The 21,503-nt window shown below is 37.5% G+C and overlaps 2 protein-coding genes across 2 annotated transcripts in view; one reads left to right on the forward strand and one right to left on the reverse strand.

The window, feature by feature from the left end:
• LOC141439381 (uncharacterized) overlaps positions 1–16,199 on the forward strand; it is a 46,574-nt gene extending 30,375 nt beyond the window's left edge. The window contains exons 3-4 of the mRNA XM_074103664.1: positions 15,763–15,910; positions 16,155–16,199. Coding sequence (XP_073959765.1) covers positions 15,763–15,910; positions 16,155–16,199 — 193 coding nt within the window. The remainder of the gene's footprint in view (positions 1–15,762; positions 15,911–16,154) is intronic.
• Positions 16,200–16,593: 394 nt separating this feature from the next.
• Positions 16,594–17,676, reverse strand: LOC141439151 (thioredoxin domain-containing protein 12-like). The gene is made up of 2 exons (XM_074103306.1): positions 17,197–17,676; positions 16,594–16,949 (listed from the first exon to the last, which is right to left on the reverse strand). The coding sequence occupies exons 1-2, from the start codon at positions 17,523–17,525 to the stop codon at positions 16,793–16,795; spliced, it is 486 nt and encodes a 161-aa protein (XP_073959407.1). The 5' UTR covers positions 17,526–17,676; the 3' UTR covers positions 16,594–16,792.
• Positions 17,677–21,503: the final 3,827 nt, after the last annotated feature.

Consider the following 21,503-nt stretch of genomic DNA (forward strand, 5'->3'; position numbering starts at 1 on the left):
TATCATCCTACTGATATAAATGAGAAAGTTTGTGAGTATGTTTGTTACTCAATCACGCAATAACACCTAAATTCATTCAGATTAAATTTGGTATGGAGATAGTTTAAGTTCCGCGGGAAACAGCTAGGTAACCATATTTTCAAAATAACTATCATTTAATTTTTGTGATATAAATTGAACTTGATTAAAATAGATATGCTCAGAATACCTGTGAGTATCTAAGAGAGGACAAAAAAACTGAATCACGTTTAAAATTATAAGGGACATTTTTGGTGAAGTCAACTCAGCTTTCGGAATGTACTAAAAATACTGACATAACGACTGGATGTTGATGTCATTTAAAACGAACATTTCTGGCGAAGAGAGTTATGAACCCGGGTAGGGAATAGATGTGGAAAATTTATGGAAGCTATTAATTCGTTTAGTTCACGGGGTTTCGGTAAAATTAAATGGAATTGAGTTGTCAGCGCTACCATAAAATGTGCGTTGAGTTGTTCTGAAATTGATACTTACAGCAATATCGGGCACGGAAACGGATCAATATAAGTAATATAGCTATAAAAGAAGAAGAGAGCCAGGGTGGCCTAGTGGTTTGACCTATCGCCTCTCAAGCAGAGGGTCGTGGGTTCAAACCCCGGCTCGCACCTCTGAGTTTTTCGAAATTCATGTGCGGAATTGCATTTGAAGTTTACCACGAGCTTTGCGGTGAAGGAAAACATCGTGAGGAAACCTGCACAAACCTGCGAAGCAATTCAATGGTGCGTGTGAAGTTACCAATCCGCACTGGGCCCGCGTGGGAACTATGGCCCAAGCCCTCTTGTTCTGAGAGGAGGCCTGTGCCCAGCAGTGGGACGTATATAGGCTGAGATGATGATGATGATGATGAACTATAAAAGACATCGTTATTCGTGAAAGCGAAATATGAAAAAATAAAGATAATGCCTTCCTATTATAAGTTTCAAAGTATATCTACAAAGGAAATCTCTTAGTAGTAATTACTAACGGGCACCGTATGTGCAATTAAAGAACACGTTGTTCCAATACAAATACTTAATCCCACGTTCGACACCTTACAAATGAAATGACAAAATAAAAACATTGATTTATAGTAGCGTCAAAAATTAAGACGCAATATCATCTTAACGCCTACACTTGACCAGCGAGTAAAGATCCACAGAGTTACACTTATTATCCTAATTGTGGTACATTTTCTTTGATCTAGGGGGGGCAGGGAAGGTCTTTGTTGTCTGGAGCTTTAGCTAATACCCTGAGTCAGAGGCTGAGAGCAAAAAAGCGTGTAATGAACCGTAGCTTGGATATCATGGGTCGCTTGGCTTTTGGAGGCTTGGAAATAGAAGGGTCAGTGTTTGACTTAAAATATAATATCCCAAGTTAGGCTGTTTAAAAGTCACTGGCATATTTAAACTCGTTACAAAAGAAACGCGCTTTGATTAGATAGAATATTTGGATTAGAATAATCTGTCCCAAGTAGGTCTACGATTTTTAGAAAACATGAAATAATTTTAAAATCATCAACATTAAAAATATTCTTAAATACTCTACCTATGGCCTCACATCAGCTACCATAGACATGCATCTAGTAAAGGACCGTAAATAAATAAAAACAGGTAAAAAATAAATTAATCCAAAATCTAGATCATAACGATTTCGCTATTTAAATACATGTAAATCTTCCAAACTTTTCGTCAACTAAGGTCAACGTCCGAGTGCTGTTTATTGTCCCAGCAATAAAGTATAGTGGTAACAACAGGGTGTCATTAGCACGTAAAGCAATGGAACTTTACATTAACCTTCATTCTCTCTCAATATTCTCAATCGTCACGATCACAATACGTGAGATCGCGGCATGTAAAATCGGTCAGTTGGAGTTGGAGCCCGAGAGACATTGTCCGACTATGACTAACATCGTAATCATGGTGTACACGGCTTGGAACCAATTCGCTGTGATTGGCCATAACAATAATCTCAGGTCTGCTGTTGTCAACGGAGCACGATTTTAAGGACCGGTCACTACATTTAGCAGTGATAGCAAGCGACATTTTACGATGCAAATGCGCGACGTGAATTGAGACGATTGCTTGCAGGCCGTTACAACATCTCAGATGTTGGTAGTAGTACTACTTCATAACGTAAATCGTGTTTTGTTGAAGCCAGCAGTACTTGCCTCAGACAATAAACCATCAATATGTACAACAAAACATCAACAAGTATGAGTAAACAACAGATTGACAGACTGACAATAATAATAAAACAGTATTTTGGCCTTGTCATCCAGTGTTTGGAGAGTAAAGGTTAAAAGGAAGATTTGCTCTTCGCGATAATCATATTTGGCAAAGTGGTCATTGAATAAAAGAGATTAAAAAACTTGGCAGCGACGGCAAGCATCCTTAGCCAGTTAGTCACTAATCACGCTGTTTGTCCTTGAGTCTGTCATTGTCGTTGCCATTAGTCAGTGCACAAAAAACTCGGACAATATCACGTGTGTTTCAATCTTTATCTAATGGTATGGAAGCAATTGGTGTACAAATTTTGAGAGACTGATAGGCTCGTTTTTCAAAGATACCTTAGTTGTCTATTAACTTGTTACTGGCACAAAATTTATTAATTGTAAATGGATAACTTCAAAATCGAGTTTTTTATTGGGAACAGTCAATTTTGCGTATGTGAAAGATATCCTGCGTTTGATAATATCACACCAAGACATAAAACTCATACAAAATTCCGAATCCGAATCATAGTTTAAAAAAAAACAACTCAAATATTATGTAACCAGTAATAACATTACCTAATTAATAGAATCTTTCCTGATGTTAAATCTAAAGTTAACTAACTGAACTATATAGCCCATTGCATCGAGTTTCTGAAACTGGAGCATTTCAAACGAAACAATTAGCGAAAACTACATTTCGTCACATGAATGGTCCGAACTGGACCAACTGCTTTTAGCTTCATAGCTATGGGATCTTCCAAAGCAAACTCTAGCGCGGAGGCTCTAAGAACTGTGAAAACTGCATCCGCAAGCTGCAAGACCTAAACAATCGAGAACCGAGTCAACGTTCGGTGAATCATCGGCGCCTAGAGCATTAGAAACGACTAAATTTAACTCACGCACATTACTTTAAGAGCTAAGCGGGGAGTAAAGGTAAAATTGTCGCGTTTTTACGATTTGTGAACAAAGGGAAAAGGTTATGGCTTATGTGTGCTCCCTGGGGCACACGCGATGGTAACACTTGGTTTGTTAGCTCGAAATGCGTTGATGTTGTTTGTAGATGTGAAAAGAGTTTGAAGCTTAATTTTAAGATACATTACATAGAGTTTACAATATGACAGTAAGTATATTATGAATTATGATCCGCTTATAAGAGTATGCTACACTACAACATGATAGTAAACATTCAGTATATTTCGACGTGTTTAGAAGCGTTATGATAATGAGTAAACTGAAAAATTTGCGGGTGGATGCTAATGTTTTGTGGTGTCGAAATATCTGGAGCTCATAAAGATAATCATGAGAACGCCAAAGTTCGCATACTCTTCGCATTGATACCATTTTTCCCATTGAAACCTTACAATTTTCTGATTTTTTTTAAATGGTCATCCTATAGTATACTATAGGTTAGGTTAGGTTTGAAAATCATCAACTGCCTATATACGTCCCACTGCTGGGCACAGACCTCCTCTCAGAACAAGAGGGCTTGGGCCATAGTTCCCACGCGGGCCCGTGCGGATTGGGAACTTCACACGCACCATTGATGGTCGCAGGTTGTGCAGGTTTCCTCACGATGTTTCCTTCACCGCAAAGCTCGTGTAAATTTCAAATGTAATTCCGCACATGAATAGCGAAATCAGATGCCGTTTGCCCTCGACCTCTTTTGAGATTCCTTTGGTCAAACCACTAGGCCACCACGGTTAGGTTAGGTTTGTTTTGTAACAATTCTGAACAATTATCGGATTCAGAGAAAAAAGTGTTATGACAAACATTACATTCGGATCGGACTTTTGATAAGTATGCGAGCCGATATGGACCCAGGTGTCCTCCACTTGATCAAAAACTACGCACACATTAAAGTCTTGGGATATTCATTATCTCTAGACATGTTTTGACTTCGTAGTAATATGCCTATATTGGAATGTTCAAAACTGTCTAAGGATAAAAAATAATCCTAGGCACTTTTAATTAGTGTAGTTTAAGTCTCAGTCTCTGATCAGTTAAAAGTTTCTTCAACGTAATAATTTCCTTTGTGAAAAGGTATTACAAAACATGTGAACATAGCTTTTCTAATCCTTAACTATGCGACTATGTCTATCCTCTATTTGTATGCGTCTCGCGTCTCAACGATGTCTATTTTGAATAGTTGACACATTGCACGCATTTAAAGAAGTGTGGCCGTCTGTAACTTCCTTTTGTGGAACTGATGAAAGCATTGAACGGCTATTTTTAAACCGGTCTAGTCTGCATTAGCCATAAGGGAAAAGTCTTTCTAGTTAGTAGGGAAATTTATGGTGACACTTTAACCAGACCAGGGGGTCTTGCTAAAGTGCCATCGAAAAGATCCTCATATGACATTGATACTTCCAAATGTCCTGCTCAAAAAGAATTGTAAGGTACGAATATGTAAAAGATAGACGCATATTTAAAATACCACAAACAGGACTTACCACGCTAAACACATTTATGCCCAAACTGTTTTCGCATAACAGTTTATGCAGAATTCTCTTACGCATAACCAATGTAAGCCGAATGGGCTTTACGCATAATTAGTGAATTCCGAATATTGTTTAGGCAGAAAATTACTTAAGATAAATTAGTTACGCAAAAAGTTACTTTCGCATACTTAATGTAACTTTGAATATTGTTACCACCAATTTTATGTCTGGAAAGCAAATATTCATATGAATTTAACGACTTTGAGGCGAAGTAGACGGAGTATAAAAAGTTACTCAGGTACATCTGTTACATGGTGGAAGACGTGAGAAAGACCCCAAGATTTTCTTTTTTAGCTCAAACCCCTGTACTACTATTGGGAGGGTGCGAAGTACTAGGTGGGGGTAATGAAATCTATCGCAGCGCTCTTAGTGGCCAAAAGAAGAAATAATCTAGGCTCTGTCATCTGTCATACTCATATGAATCTGTCATTAACAAAGCAATTTGTATATAGTAATAGATGTTTGTGCTATGATGCGAGCTTGAATTATTGAACACTGTCCCTGTTTTGTTCTTAATTCCTCTACATCTCGGACTTGTCTAGCAACAATTTTCCTTATGAAACGGTTTGTGGCTGAAATTTTATATTGAGTGATGCTCACAAAACCGGTCTTCAAAATGATACTCATTTTGATCTGAAAACGATATTTAATTTATTACTAGCGATATAAGAATAATTATATAATTTTACTATTATTCAAAGAAACCAATAAGATAGCTTTATCTTTACGTTTTACAGTAAAAGTACAACTAAACATGAAGTAAACAAACCCTGACATAACGAAAATAAAACACACTTTTTGAATAAATTTTGCTTAAAAAAGTACCTCATTTAATTTTGATGACCAAAAATGAATTCACAACCTTTTGTCCACCCAAATCACGGTATCACAGTAATTTTGTATTATAAATTAATACGTTATGGGTTTGATTTTTGTCACAATGTCGCGATGAAATTTTAAAACGTCAGAGCATCAGAGCCAAAAAAGTTGCGGACGCGACGCTACGTGGCGCTGATGTGCACAGATCCAATAAATGAATATACATAGGAAATATCTATTTACGCAGAGGGATAGAGAGCTTGAAAACATATCTGTCACAAAGGCCGTTCTTCACCAGCATATACCTACTTCATACAATCTACCAGGGCGTCCATATCTTCTTCTGGCTTCTTTCTGTGCCTGGCGCCCTGGCCTACCTTACCTACCATACCAGAAACCTTTAAATGTCCTTCTTCTTGGGATTTAAGTATACAAGGTGTATTTGGACCCCGCATTGGTCACATGAAACGGATGCTACAAACAACGGCGACATCACAGTACGCACACTGCTGAAAAAGCAAAGAATGTCATCCATCACACACAAACATCACGCCTGTATTCCCAAATGTGGTAGGCAGAGCACACAAAACGTTGCCGCTTCGGAACCACTTAGCAATTTCAGGTTTTAAGTTTGGCAAAAACGTTACAATAGCGACAGGTTGCTAGCATGTCGCCTACGGTATACTTTAACCTACTTATATCCTCTGTCGCCTCTTACGACATCCACGGAAGAAATGGAGAGGTGTAATTCTAACCCGACACCACACGGGGCATCAACAAAAATATTATCATCAATGTAATAATAACGGGGCTCCTAGACGGGCTTTTTTTTTAGTGCAATATGTGGCCGGCAACTATTGGTGTCCCTGTCTAACATGTAAGTGAGTAAGAGAGGGACACCAATAGTTGACGGCCACAAATTGCAGTGAAAATATGGCTTAGGTAGTGGCTTCTACTAAATAACCGTGCCTATCAGTATTCAGATATTAAATTTTAATTATGAGTTGTAGTTTAGGTCTTAGTTTGTAGTTTATATTATAGGTTTAGGTTGATTTTATATTGTTTATTTTAATTATATTGTAGTGATTTTTTTATTTTTATTAAAATAAATTCATTTTTCTTATTATGAGTTTAACATATTCTTAGAAAGTTTAGAGGAAACTAGCGCAGTTTTTTATGCTGAGATATAAACTCAAGGACATAATGTCCAAACACAATGGTGCATTGTGTGGGGTCCAAAAAAAGTCCTTGAAACCACGTAGGCGGTGCCAAGTGCTCTATAATGCTGGCTACACACGATAAGGCTGACGGATGGAATTCGAATGTGAGCTTACGCCTGAAACGCAATGAGGGCTATCGCGTATGAATTTACCACTAGAGGCGCTAGTGTAGCGTGAGGTCTCCGAAATGTCAAATCTCATAGTTTTTTGGTGAGCAACGCGGGTTTATTTTATAATTAGAATAATTTTGTGAATATTTTGCAATACCTGAAATTAATTATCGCAAATATGCGTTCCGGGGCAATTAATATCTGTGTTTTGAGACAGTTTTGTCTTTCGGAAACCTTTGTCCTCCCTTTTTTCCGAACAAAACGGGGACTATGGAACACTGTGGCATGCTCGATATTTTTATGGTACGGTTTTAAGGTGTATTAAATATGATTTTAATCTAAACTTTGTTTTCACGCCCGTAATAACAGACTTTGAAAGCCATACTTAAAAACCTCACGCAACAGTGCGCCATCATCATCAGCGTGGGAACTACAACTCGAGCCGTCTCATTCTAAGAGGAGGTCTAAGCCCAACAGTGGGGTGGTATGTGTAAAATATAGGTTGAAAATAAGATGGTATTTTTTTTAAATCGGACCTTGTGTGTGTGTGTGTGTGTGTGTGTGTGTGTGTGTGTATGTGTGTAGCCGGCTTAAATTTTTGTTTACGATACAAGGAGGCTCTTGTGACTAGCTTAGAGCTGCCAAGTACTAAACAGATTACTGGAGTACGTGAGATTTGTACAACACATGCTTGGAGTAGGTATCTAGCTTGGCAATAGAGGGAAAATTTAATAATGGAAGTGGATATAATATGGGATAAAGTAGAACACGCGTAAGTTATGAGGGACCCTCACATAATCTTTAGAGGCAGTTTATTTATTATTTAACACGATTCAAAGGGGGAGGGGGTCCAAACAAATCTTACTCTTTCTTACATGAGGGAACGGGTCTAAATTGATATTTTTGAAGATTATAAAAGTAAGACATAAATATAGAAGTACAAGTAAGTAAATAAAAAATCTTAAGGCTGAGAGTCCACTAGAGACGTGCGAGGATACGTTGCTAGGAATGTGTTTGTCATGAACCAATAAAAAACCGGCCAAGAGCGTGTCGGCCACGCCCAAAATACGGTTCCGTAGCCATTACGAAAAAATTAAGTAATATTTTTTTAAGGATTTCGTATTTTATACGGAATCTTCCAAGTTTAGGTATATTTTATACCTTAGGCTGCTATTTACTCATAATCATAATTGTCATATAACTTCTAATAAATCTCAAGCAAACTTAGCTGTTATAGTTTTCCTTGGAAGTTTGATATACTTACTACCATCCTGAATTTAAAACATGGTTCATTTACATATCCTCCTTCCACCGAGCTGTTTCCATTCCACTGGAAATACGCAAAGCGAGGACAGAGAAATTAAGCGTTTCTATTGGTTCATGGCAAACACATTCCTAGCAACACGTACATCCTAGCACATCTCTGGTGGAAACTCAGCCTAAATCATACTCAAAGTGCACACTTTCCTTTTTTTTGAATTTTTGGAAAAAATATGGTTTTTCCTACTCGAATCAAGAACACAATCGATTCCGATCGTTTAAAAAAATGTCCCCAGAAAGTATATCAAACTTCATCATCATCATCATCATGTCAGCCGAAAGACGTCCACTGCTGGACAAAGGCCTCCCCCAAGGCTCTCCACTCAGACCGGTCTTGTGCTTTCCGCAAACAAACCAAACAAACATATTTTATCAAAATTACTACAAGGCAAACTATAACGGTTAAGTTTTCTTGAGAATTATTAGTAGTTTAAGATTAAATAGCAACCTAAGGTATAAAATATACCTAAACTTGAAATATTTCGTACAAAATACGCAATCCTTAGAAAAATATTAATACTTTTTTTTTTCGTAATGGCTACGGAAGCCTATTTCGGGCGTGTCCGAAACGCTCTTGGCCGGTTTTTTTTAGTCGTCTAGCCTCTAGCCTATTCTTATGAACCAGGATTCTCTTTTTAACCGACTTCAAAAAAGGAGGAGGTTATATAGAATAAACTTTAAATTTTATTTATCTTTCAGTTTGCAGTAACCAGTTATAATTCATCAAAGGCAGTAACGCAATAAAGTATTTGCTCGTTTTCCATCCAGTCAAATAAAAAAAAAAAAAAGTAATGATTACACTGCTCTGATGGTAATTTTAGTAGATACCTATCGTCAAAATACAGTTAAATAGAACTAAGCAATTACGTAATTGCTCATCATCGTGGGATGACCGTAGTCTCGTTACGATAATTATATTGATACAATTTATGTAATAACATAATACAGTTTGAGGCGTTTCGCTACGTTGTTACTTATAAGGTCGTTAATTCGTTATTTGTTCTCACAGAAAAGTATTTTTAAAATAAAAGAATGTTTATTTTTATAAATTTTATGTGTTTGTATGGTATTAACCCTATAGGCACTTAAGTGCTTGTAATCTAAAACTATGGATTTTTAGGTTCGAAATATTTTTTTGATTTGATTTGATAAAGTAAAACCTAACCAACAAAAAGTTGGAACACCCCCGACTTTGTCACTTCAAAGTTCAATATCTCAAAAACGGCTTAATCGATTTTGATAAAACATGTCCAAGAACCATCGCTAGAAAAATCTGCTTTCAAATAAAAAAAAACCGCATTCCAATCGGTCCACCCGCTTAAGAGCTACGGTGCCACAGACAGACAGACAGACACACAGAAACACACACACAGACACACATAGCGTTCAAACTAATAACACCCCTCTTTTTGCGTCGGGGGTTAAAAACACATCCCTCGCAACACATCCTCGCACATCTATGGTGGCACGCAGCCTAAGGCAGTTTCCCTCCAGGGCACATACATTTATTCCATCCTGTATATTTTCAAAACAAAGTGTTGTGCAACTCCTATAAAAATTCTATCATAATATCGATATAGTACCTCACAAAACTCCAAAAAGGTAAACGCAGAGCTTCATTCATAATTACGTTAGCGTCGGTCCCTTTGTGAGTTGGGGGCCAAAAAACATGAGCCTCTGTGGAATGCGCATTCCTTCACGATTGTGGCCCTCTGTTTTTTTAAAGAAATGTGATCCTTTTCGACTTTCCTTGGGTAGAGGTAGCATACGGATTGAAAGGACTTTCTCTCAAATAAAAATGACACTTGATCCTTGTGATTTTAAAATGGAGTTCAGTATAGTCGCCCCTTCGGCCGCGTACGTAACCAGAGTTTCGTAACCAGTTGCGGAATACAACTTTTTCGGTCTTTTCCGAAACCGGTTGCGAACGAAAACTATTTTGTTCTTATACGAAACCAATTACGAACGAACACTTTTTGCTCTTGCACGAAACTAGGATCACGAATCGACTTCAATATAACCTAAACCTTTTAAAAATAACACAGATTTTTGGCCAGACGTAGGTTTCGTACAAAGAAGAACTGGTTACGAATAAGTAGAAATTAGTTTTTGATCGCAACTGGTTTCGTACAAGGCAGAAATAGTTTTCGATCGCAACTGGTTACGAAGCTCTGGTTGCGTACGCGGCCGAAGGGTAGTCGCCATCAGATATTTTGGAGTGGCCGAGGTGGTCAGAAATATCGGAAAATGTAGGTACTCTATTTTGATGGGAGTTCATGTTCTGATATTTTTGATCACCTCAGCCGTTTCGAAATATCTAGGTAATGGCGACTGTACCCATATCTACTATCTACACCTAGTATCTAGGTTATCATCATCATGATGTCAGCCAAAAGACGTCCACTGCTGGACATAGGCCTCCCCCAAGGCTCTCCACTCAGGCCGGTCTTGTGCTTTCCGCATCCACCGCCGCGGTCCCGCGATTTTACCCATGTCGTCGCTCCATCTTGTTGGATTGGAGGCCTATCTAGGTACTTGAACTAATTTTAAAATTGTCCCATAATATTTAATACCTTTAAACAGGCAATTTAAAATCAGAAATGGCTTTAGGAATTTCGATAAAATTTGCTAAACGGGGGGTTTATCGATGTGGCCTTAGAGTCTATCGATCTAGCTTGGTGTTATTTCTATGGCAAATCGCGTATTTTCGAGTTTAAGCAAAAAAAAAAGAACTTTGTCTGCTGTTACTATTGATTAAATACTAACCGATGTTAATGTTTCCTGGTGCTAGTGACTTCAATCTTTCATGTGACCGATAAAAAATGTGAAGAGGATTTACGAAGTGATTAAATAAAGTGCCGGGAGCACGTCGATGAATACTACTATCGATGGGCAAAATTCTGTGATGTTCATTATTGTTCATTCTAGTGAATTGATATTTAGTTAGTTAAAGAATTCTAAAATTGTATTATTAACCTTTAAAAGCAGCTTTAAAAAAAAATGGATTTGGAATTGCAATTAAAGGGCGCACGTGGGAACTACGCCAAGGCCTGTCATTCTGCCAAGGTCTGTCATTCTGAGGCCAAGATGATGTGATTATGGTATTCTCGATGATATGATTCTGGTGCAGTGATTCAATCTTCAGTGGATAAATGCCAGAACAATACAGCTTTCGGTCGAGTGCTATTAGCAGCTATATTTTACGCGTGTACAAAAATCTAAACACGCACGAAATGTCAACAGTGAATGTTTATGTTCAGGATCGTCCGCCAAATGGATTCGTTGACCAACTGTAAAAACTTATAAAAGGACACTTGAGTGAGCTGAATAATGCATCAGGTACACACACACCTACATTAATACCATCCGTTAAGTAAATTTTACTGAATCAAAAACTAGCGCAGCGACAAGTTTGTTAAGTCTGGAATATAATTAAGCTAAATGTGATCCGACGCTTAAATTTAATTTATTTATTTATAATTTATTGAATCAGGCGTTACTTTGCGGAGGTCCATATCAATGAACTAAATTTATTTGCTTGCTCACCTTACGACCTTGCGATAGCTTATGCAAAATATGCGTGTTCATGCAGTTCCTCCACCTCCACACTGTAAGAACACACACAATCACAAAACCCATCTATCACCACCACCACACTACACTGACGCGTTTCGAACTCAAACAGAGCTCATCTTCAGAGTGACACAACCGTACACCATGCTACCAGTTGTTAGACAGACCAGTTGTTGAGTCTAACAACTGGTAGCATGGTGTACGGTTGTGTCACTCTGAAGATGAGCTCTGTTTGAGTTCGAAACGCGTCAGTGTAGTGTGGTGGTGGTGATAGATGGGTTTGTGTGATTTGTGTGTGTTCTTACAGTGTGGAGGTGGAGGAACTGCATGAACACGCATATTTTGCATAAGCTTAGCTATCGTAAGGTCGCGGGTGAGCAAGGAAATTATTTTAGTTCATTTATTTATTTATGGTTAGCCGTTGAAAAGTTTATTTAAACTACAATGCTATAAATACAAAAGTAACTATGTCTATCTGTCTGTCTGTCCTCTTCACACAAAAACTGCGGAAACAATTTAAATGAAATTTGTTCTGGAGATGGTTTGAGACCTTAATAGTTAGGAAGGACATAGAGGGGCAACAACCAGTAACAAATAACAATTTACTGTGTACAAATATACTGATATGGAAATATTTTTTTCTAATTTGAATTGTTAACTGATCTATACGAACCCGTACACATTAGTAGGTTAGGTAAATGTAAGCGGGGTTTCTTTCGTTAATTTTTTTATCTAGGTACTTATATCCATTGGACAAAAGCAGTACCTAACTACTCAGAGTTCAAATAATATCTACCTAGAATAGATTACTACATTTTGTCGTCAGACTATCTATCTGAAGTTACCTACTTTTCTGCTGATACCTGCCTGCCTAATTTCTATAATATCTTATCTTATCTTTCTAGATCTAATTGCCACTAGACGCACCCGAAATTCTTACTCATATTTACAACTCGGACAAAATTGAGGTTAATACGTTTGCAGAACTGCTAATGGTCGGACGCGTTTTAAAAAACTTTAAAATAAATAAACAGTTAAGTGTTTTAAAGTTTAAAGTAACAAAAGTGTACATCATGATTCATGAGTGAAAGCGTTCGTTTATTTAAAACTACAATGGCCGAATAACAGTGACATTTTTCTCAAACATTTCTGACAGTTAGCTTTTTAAGTGGCCAGTGTTTCGCGCTAAAAAATCAGACGATATTGCAAATGTTTAATAATGCCGTCAGCCATGGAAATAGAGCCATTCAGCCAGCCAGAGTGGAGCGATTCTACCGACTCTGAACCAGGCCCGCTGCCTCAACTGGGGTATTTTGTACCAGTACGATGCAGATGCGAACGAGCGACCAGCCATGTGTGTAGGAGAAGACGAAGGTAAATATAAAAAAAAGTTTTCCTTTAAACTGTAACAACTTCGAAGTCCTGAAAAACATTAATGAACTACCTAATAATAAGAGGAATAGAATATCATGCGAGGCGACCTATGCCTGCCTGTTGCCTAGATCATAAAGCCACCCATTGATTAATTTTAACTGACGGACAAATGTGATGCCGTCTCCGTCTATTCGAACAAAACAAACAGAGACGGCATCACATTTATGCGTGAGTTAAAACAAGATTAAGACTAATCAATGGGTGGTGTGGTGAAACAGCCCCTAAGTTTAATTTCTCGGCAGTCTGTATTGAAGCGCGGATAAAATAAGCATTTTTGTTAATTTGATAATTTCAGCCCATCCGATCAATCACATAATATGTACTTATAAAACCAACGTGCAGTATCAATTTTTTTTACTATGCGGGTTAGAAACTATCCCCTTATTCATAAAACTTAACAAGGCTATGCCAGTACTATTATATATTCTGTGCCTATGTTAACTAACAAATGCTTTGTCCTTTCTAACAAATACAAATGTCGAAGTGACAGATAAGGACAAACGAATTTTAGTGGCATTTAACTAAAATAGGTTTGATTGTCGTTTATGAATAAGGGGTAAATCACGTTCACGTGGAAATGGCCGGTGTTAAAGATAGAACTAAATTTAATTTTAATTAGTTCACTCATTTGGCTGCAGCCTGCAGCAACTGCAGAAGAGCTAAAGAATATTAATTGGTATAACTTGCTTTATTTTGGTTGAGTATTTTTTTCAAAAGTCATGCGTAATTTCCCGCAGTTGTGCAGTGTACTTAGATCCCCATCGCTCTAAAAAGTTCTTCATTATTTGTAGCACTTATACCTTGTCGTACTGCTGTTATGGCATCCAATGTTGACAGTACACTTGGGCTGAGCAACACTCCGTCCACTAGTTCTAACTATGACTTGCCAATATTAAGTGTAGGCATAAGAGTACGTATTTAAACATAAGCATCATAAAGAAGTGATTATGCTCTGAGAGCTTGGTCTGTTTCTAAAATAAACCGTATATCATTCATTCCATAATATTAACAGAGGGTTGTACTTGTGTGGTCTTACCTGTATAGATAACGATGAATGATAGATGATAAAGTTGTCTGGATGGACTTCATAACTTACTAGCTTTTGCCCGCGGCTTCGCTCGCGCAGAATTGCATATAGATCTCACAGGAACAATACATTATTTTGGGATAAAAAGTAGCCTATATGTTAATCCGGGGTATATATTACCTGATTAAGTACCTGTATGCCAAATTTCATGCAAATCCGTTCAGTAGTTTTTGCGTGAAAGAGTAACAAACATCTAAACATCCATCCATACAAACTTTCGCGTTTATAATTATTATTAAGATTTTAAGGGTCAATTTTGTTGATGTGTTGATTTGAGATACGAGATCTTGCATAAACTTAGCTAAGCTTATAAGTTCGCGGGTGATCAAAGCAATGGTGGCAGAGACCTCCACTTCTCCAAATTTGACCCTGCTTCTAGCATAATCCAAGTACAGTCGAGGAAACTAAATCGCGTACCAGGGCGTACCAAATTACGCTATGATTTCTTTAACATATGTATGGAATGTCAATATGATATCAGTAGCACAAAGGATCCCTGGGACGCGATTCAGTTAAGAAAGAAGAAAGAAAGAAAGAAGAAAATACATTTATTCGTAACAGTGACAGAATAATTACATAAAATAAAGAGAAAAAAAAACAGTGTTACTGTTCACGAAACGGACCCACCTCAGCATAATGCAGTTTCGTTGAGTGTACAATCGAATCAACTGAATCATATACCAGGGTGAAGAATTTTGTGCTACAACTTAATGTCATTTTGACCATAGTTGTCAAGGAACAGTGAAATTGATTATTAAAAAGTTCCACCCTGTAACAGTAAGCAGCACAGTAGTAGACAAGCGGTTGTAGTGCTCAAAATTATCTGAAAACTTCGTTATCTTAGCAGTAGAGTCGTGTGTAGATCGTGTTGAGCACCGTCACCGTTCATCCACTTTCACTGCGACTGACTTTTAGTTTAGTTAATTAGTTTGTTCGATTATAGGGTAAATCGTCAATTGCTGGCCACTTTACACAAAAAAAAAACTATTTATAGCTGACCGGAATTAATTTTAGTATAAGGTGGCCAGTAATTAACACCTTATTCTAAAAATAGACTCTGTTTATAGGATAAATCGTCAATTACTTGGCCACCCTTCAATAACTGGCCACCTGATAATTTATAAATAGATTTCACTTTTAGTATTAGTGGCCACTTGTCAGTTATTGAAAGGTGTCCAGTAATTGTCGATTTACCCTACTCGGTGTAGTCACCTAGTGATTTTTTTTTTGTAAGGTGGCCAATAATTGACGATTTACCGTAGGGTAAATAGAAAGAAAGAAAGAAAGAAAGAATATTTATTTGCTTAAACATGGTAAGTAGGTACAATGTAGGTGGTTATTATAACAATTATAATTGTTTGTTTCACATGTTTAACCGATAGAGGCATGCAAATTATAGGTACATAATAATAATGTCAAATTGTTAATTAAATGGTCACTATGTAAAATGATTAACTTTCCTTGTCCACAGAGAATCTCCCCGATCCCGTCGCTCGGTGTCGCAATGCTCGTGCAACAGCGTGTCGCGGCGGTCGTCGGTGGCGGCGTCGCCGGCGCCGGCGCAACTGCCGCCGCTCAACAACACCATGGAGATGTACGTCGAGCCCGTCGTCGAGGATGTGAGTTGCTTGTTGATTTGACGAGGTGTTGCCAGAACGACTAATGTCACCATATTTTTTAGTATAAAATAAGTTAAATAGTAATTGGACTCGCTATGTCATCGTTTTAGTACCATTAGGTACCTCTCATAATTTCGTTTTTCTACACTTAAGTACAGTCACCTGAATTAATATCTGCCACAGCGGAACGTGCAAAATCTTATACGTCCTAAATATCAGATATTTATGCATGCTTCGTTGTCAGATATCGGTGCTGGTAACTGTACTGAATAACGGCAAAATACACTAGACTTTGGCAAAATTTTACTTGGATGGACGGAATCTTATTTTTACCCCACGCCCGAAGGAGGGTTGTTTTTCGAGGATCTCGAATTCCGTTTCGGCAACCAATATATTTATTTCAGCAAAACTTGAATTCGGATGAATTGAAATGCGCGATAATATTGTCAATAATATGGCCCAAGCCCTCTGTTCTGAGAGGAGGCCTGTGCCCAGCAGAGGGACGTATATAGGCTGCGACGATTGTCAATAATAGTAAGGTATCACGATGCTAAAATATTTTAAGCAAGGTAAACTGTGCAGGTTATTTATTGAATCTTGAATCAATCTATCGTACAGGTAAGGTATGTATAAAGGTAATTAATTGCATACAGAAATAGCTGAATCAATGAAACAACACGTCGTCTGTTCCACTTATTTATTGAGTTAAGTTGAATGCTCCGTTAACAGCTCAATTTACATCACTAAGCAAAACTTACCCAGCGCAAAAAATATTCTGTAAACAGTTAAATGCTTCCAATATCATTTTGTCACTGAAAAAAGCGCAGAAAATCTGTATCCCAGGCTAGACATAAATACATTACTAATTTAGAATGTCATGTTTCATACATCGAAATGCTCGAGGTTGTATTTGTCTAAGACCTTCTTCATGGATTTGGCTATTTGTTCTGGCCGACTATAGAAGAATTTGTGCTGATTGCTACCGTCTTCGTTATAAATTTCATGGTCTATTGTTCCGTTTGGTGACAGGAACATGATCCTAGAAAAAAGGGTTAAAAAGCGTTATCAAAGCGCTGGAAAAGCAAAAAAACCTTTGGTCTATTATGTGTTTGTCTGAGATAGGAAAGGAACACATCATGCGAACGCAGGCAGATTAATATTTACTCGTTATTATCATAAAACCATAAGTTCTACACTACAAGCATGAATTTAGTAGTGAAGTAGAAGTAGTGAAGTGAATTTATAGTAGAGCAGGTACGTGTTTAAATTTTATATTATCCTCTCACCTAGGTATGTAGCTACCGTCTGGGGCAAACAGAGCGCTTTCTGGTTCCTCGTCGTCCACCAAATTGACCATAACGAAGTATTTGCTCAGTGACTGGATCTCGCTAGAGGTTGCGAACTTTGGTTTCAAGTTTTTGCACGCCGTACACCAGGACTTGTGGATTATCACCATCACCGGTTTCTTGTGGTGCTGAGCCATCTGTTTACCGGCTTCCAGCGAATTGGCCCACATGTACCCGTTCCCAAACCCATTGTCGCGACCTTTGGCAGTGCAGTACACCGTGTTAAAAACTATCCCGAAGAACGCTCTTGCCAAAGCACCGGTCGGCATTTTATGCTATGGAGAAGATTGACGAACTGGATGAGAAGGACCGACCGGGTGTGTTTATTTACATTTTAAACGATTTGTTGTTCTTTTCCGTTGCACGGCCATTTTTGACGATTACTTTAAAATTTTGACGTTTGACATTCATCCATAGAGATTTGTGTTCATTTTGAAGTTTATTTCGGAATTTCGGAGCGGTAATGACTTTGGTGCGCATAGCGCCATCTATGTCAGTTGCGTCAAAGCTTGAAGTATGGTCACTCGCTACGCTATTATAGCGGTACCACTGAACTTAGCTGGCATTTTAGTATGCGATTTGTTCGCTAGGTGGCATAACCGGTCTTACATAAATACATTAGGTGCTTTTGAGTTGACCCTAGGTTTTTATACTGTATTTAGTAATGATTCTATTAATATTATGATTATTATTTTTTAAACCTACTATAATATTTCTGATTAAGTTACTTACTTATACACTATTAAATAAGCTTATTCTGTAATTTGTAGCTGTTGGTTTTCCGAAAGTAAATAAATAAATATTATTTCATTTATTTTAAGCTGCGCGTGCAGTGCAGAACGGTGGCACGCGGTGCGCGTGTTGCGACAGTCGCCGAGTCGGGTTGCTCTTATCAAGAACGGATACGAATTTAACTCGAAACATGTCGAGCTAAACTCGATTTAAGACGTGACTTGCCCGTATCATTTAATATGATAAACGGCAGCATTAATGACTTCGGACACAGCAGTAGCAATAAAAAATAATTATATCTGAAATTATTTTATTTGGGTCGGTATTCCACTGTCAATCCGATGACAACAATGATGGCTGCATCCTCCGGTGCAAGTGACAAAATGCAATGACAAACTTTTTAAAATCACTCATGTGTATTGGCGCGTAGTAATGCGTGTGCGCATGTTTTTCACCCAATTTCAAACGCAGCAATGCCGATACGTCTCGCTCCACGTAGCCTATTGGAAAAAGCAGATAAACTATGATAATTAAATGAACAGCGCGTGATTGTATCTCAATGTGGAGAGGATGTGCATTTCAGTACAGCTCCTAACCAGACCGCCCGCTCGTATCATGTTAAACCAAAAGAGGGTCTAATAAAAATATTCATTAAATATTTGTCTATTAGAAACCTTGTGGCCAGCCCAAAACTCAAAGGCTTATTTTTATTAAAAAAAAATAGTTCTACATTTGAGTATTTTGCGAAATGAGGCGCCATTTTGGAAGTTCGCGCGCGCTTTTTTGCTTTTAAATTCGTGGACGTTTCGGGTGCATGGTTGATAGATGATCAGCCAGTGTTAGTGCTACGAATATGTATAGTCAGGGACGAAATCGGAGTATGTACGGCACCGTGCGATCGCTGGCTCCGTCGCGGGCGACGCCCATCGCTGGTCTCGAGGATGTCTTGTACGCACCACCTTACTTCTACCACATACCACCGCCACCCCCATTAAACACTTATCCTGGCAGGAAAAGAAGGAAACGAGAGAAAGTAAGTTTTATTTTATTAAAGTGTATCTAATTACTTTTAATTTGTTTTAAGCAAAACATGGAGTCTCTGTCATTTTTCACCTTTACCATTAAGGTTCTTGAGAACAACTTTACTACTATGTACCTACAGTCAAAGATCACTGAACCAAAAAGCTACAGTACAGTGGTTTTTACTGTTTGTGTAAAGAAAAGAAGTAGTTACTACACGGCAATCAAAGATGCAGGAACGGCAGTCCATGATTCAGTTTCTTTTACTGTATCCTCAGAGGATAAATTTGCCAGTGTCTAATAGTACCCTAGTAACCAAGTGTTTCGCTGATTTTCGAAATAAAAAGATTTTAGAAAACGAAACATGTGAAGCAATGGTGGATGAACGATGACAGTGCGAATCCGCTACTACTAGTAATAACCACGTATTATATACTAGTATTTTTGAGAACGAATCACACTGCACTTACCTAGGAAAAAAAATATGCTAAGTTTTCACCTCCTTCTCGAGGTCTTCTAATAATAGACTTTTGCTTCGAAACCTTTCAATCGAGTAAGACATCAGGGTGTAAGAAACATAGAATGAAACAGAGAACACCATCACGTCAAACAACAACTTTCTTCCTCTACCCATCGCGAATATCTTATTTAAATTAGGTCAAAATAACCTAAATTTTATTATACAATATAATATTTTTCGCTACATTTTTCTATTTTTTTTTTGTTGTTTTGCTTTTTACTTTTAAATAATCTATGGGTGTAAGCAGCCTGTTATATTCTAGAAAGAGGTTCCACGATTTTAGGTACATTGCAAGCATAGATCATTTTCCAAAACCATGAAACATCCTACATAGATACTACGATACTACAATAAAGAGAATCTACAAGTAAACGTTCATCTGCAATTTACTTGTTATATTTCACTGTTTAGATTTTTTTACCAAACAATCCAATTTTTTTTAAACTATTTAAGACTCCACACTTGAAAAATTGTCTCTCAATGGACAAAGCCATATTAGTAAAAATACATTTCATCCTATTATCCTATCCTACTTAATCATTATAAATGTGAAAGTTAGTGAAGATGTTTGTTACTCAATCACGTCTAAACCGCTGAACTGATTTACATGAAATTTGGTATAGAGATATTTCGAGTCCCGGGGAAGGACATAGGATAGCTTTTATCCGGAAAAATTGCATAGTTCCCGCGGGATAGCGATAAACGAAAACTAGGCGGACGGAGCCGCGGGCAACAGATAGTAAGTATTATAATATTTGGTATATTTTGTGTTCAGACAGATAAATTTGAATTCCCAGCAATTCAGTTGATTGACTAACTTATTTATGCCATCCATCCCTGTTATAACATCTCATAGATAAAGAGCAAGCACAAAAAATGATCTATTTTATTTACAAAATAGACAAAATATTTTAAAATTTTCGTCTTGTCAAGCAGGATTGCTATTACTTTACCCAAAAAAAAAAACAATTAGTTTGTACTTTTCTTTTAACCCATTCGCTACCAGTTGTCAAACACAAGATTTCTTCAGGTTACCGCAAACGCAGATGTGCGTTCAGATGGCTGCAAAATGATGATTTATTTATATTATGGGATGCGTGTGCTGCAAAGCTTACACAGCTTACAAATACAAATGAAAACTAAGAATTAAAACTTAAATCTAGATTTCTTAAAATATTCCACGGCTTTCTCTGGCAGCTTCTTGAGGTCATCTATGTGCCCATCGAACTTAATAATCGGTCATTCCAGTACCATGTGGTGGGCTGTCTGTTCCGGGTGTCCACACACCGCCGCCGACTCGCACCAGCCCCATTTACTCCTACTATAAACTGTATCAAATTTCAACGCTTATAACATCTTTCGCAAGATCTGAGGATCTATTCTCTCGAAGATAGAGTCGTGTGTACATTTTATGAGCTCTATCTATATGTTTGTGTTTGTTTACTTATTTTGTACAATAAAGCGTTTACATACATACATACATCAGCTATTGGTTCTGATTTTAACCATTGTACATGTTTTAGGTTAACTATTGACATCAGTTTCATAAAAAAATTCATGACCTTTTGAGTTTCCTAAGGCAAAATGTGTAATAAGGTAAACAATCTTGACGAGTCTTTTGATTGAAAAACGTTTTTATAAAAACAGTACTATTACTGATACCAAAAGAATATAAAGGGCACGTATTTGAATATCGAAATTTAAAAAATCAAAACATCGAATGATCAAAATAATCTACTATCATTATATCGACGTCTGGAATTCCTAAAACCCAAATATCGAACGGCTAAAATATCGAAAGTTAAAAATATCTACAACCGAATGATCGATGTATGTTAATATCGAAACACAAAATATCAACCGTCAAAAAAGCAAATATTAAAATATCGAAAATTGAAATAGCGAAGTATCTTAATATCAAGAAAAATGCATAGAGCTCGATTCTGGCACTCGCCGGCCGCTACCGCTGCACGCT

This window comes from Choristoneura fumiferana, chromosome 20 (genome assembly GCF_025370935.1).
Source record: "Choristoneura fumiferana chromosome 20, NRCan_CFum_1, whole genome shotgun sequence".
NCBI lineage: Eukaryota > Metazoa > Arthropoda > Insecta > Lepidoptera > Tortricidae > Choristoneura > Choristoneura fumiferana.

Bases quoted from the DNA above. Each gene is read 5' to 3' on its own strand.
- LOC141439151 (XM_074103306.1), bottom strand. From the start codon at position 17,525: ATGCCGACCGGTGCTTTGGCAAGAGCGTTCTTCGGGATAGTTTTTAAC. The intron at 16,950-17,196 runs GTGAGAGGATAA...CCTTTTTTCTAG, and splicing joins GACGGTAGCTACATACCTAG to GATCATGTTCCTGTCACCAA.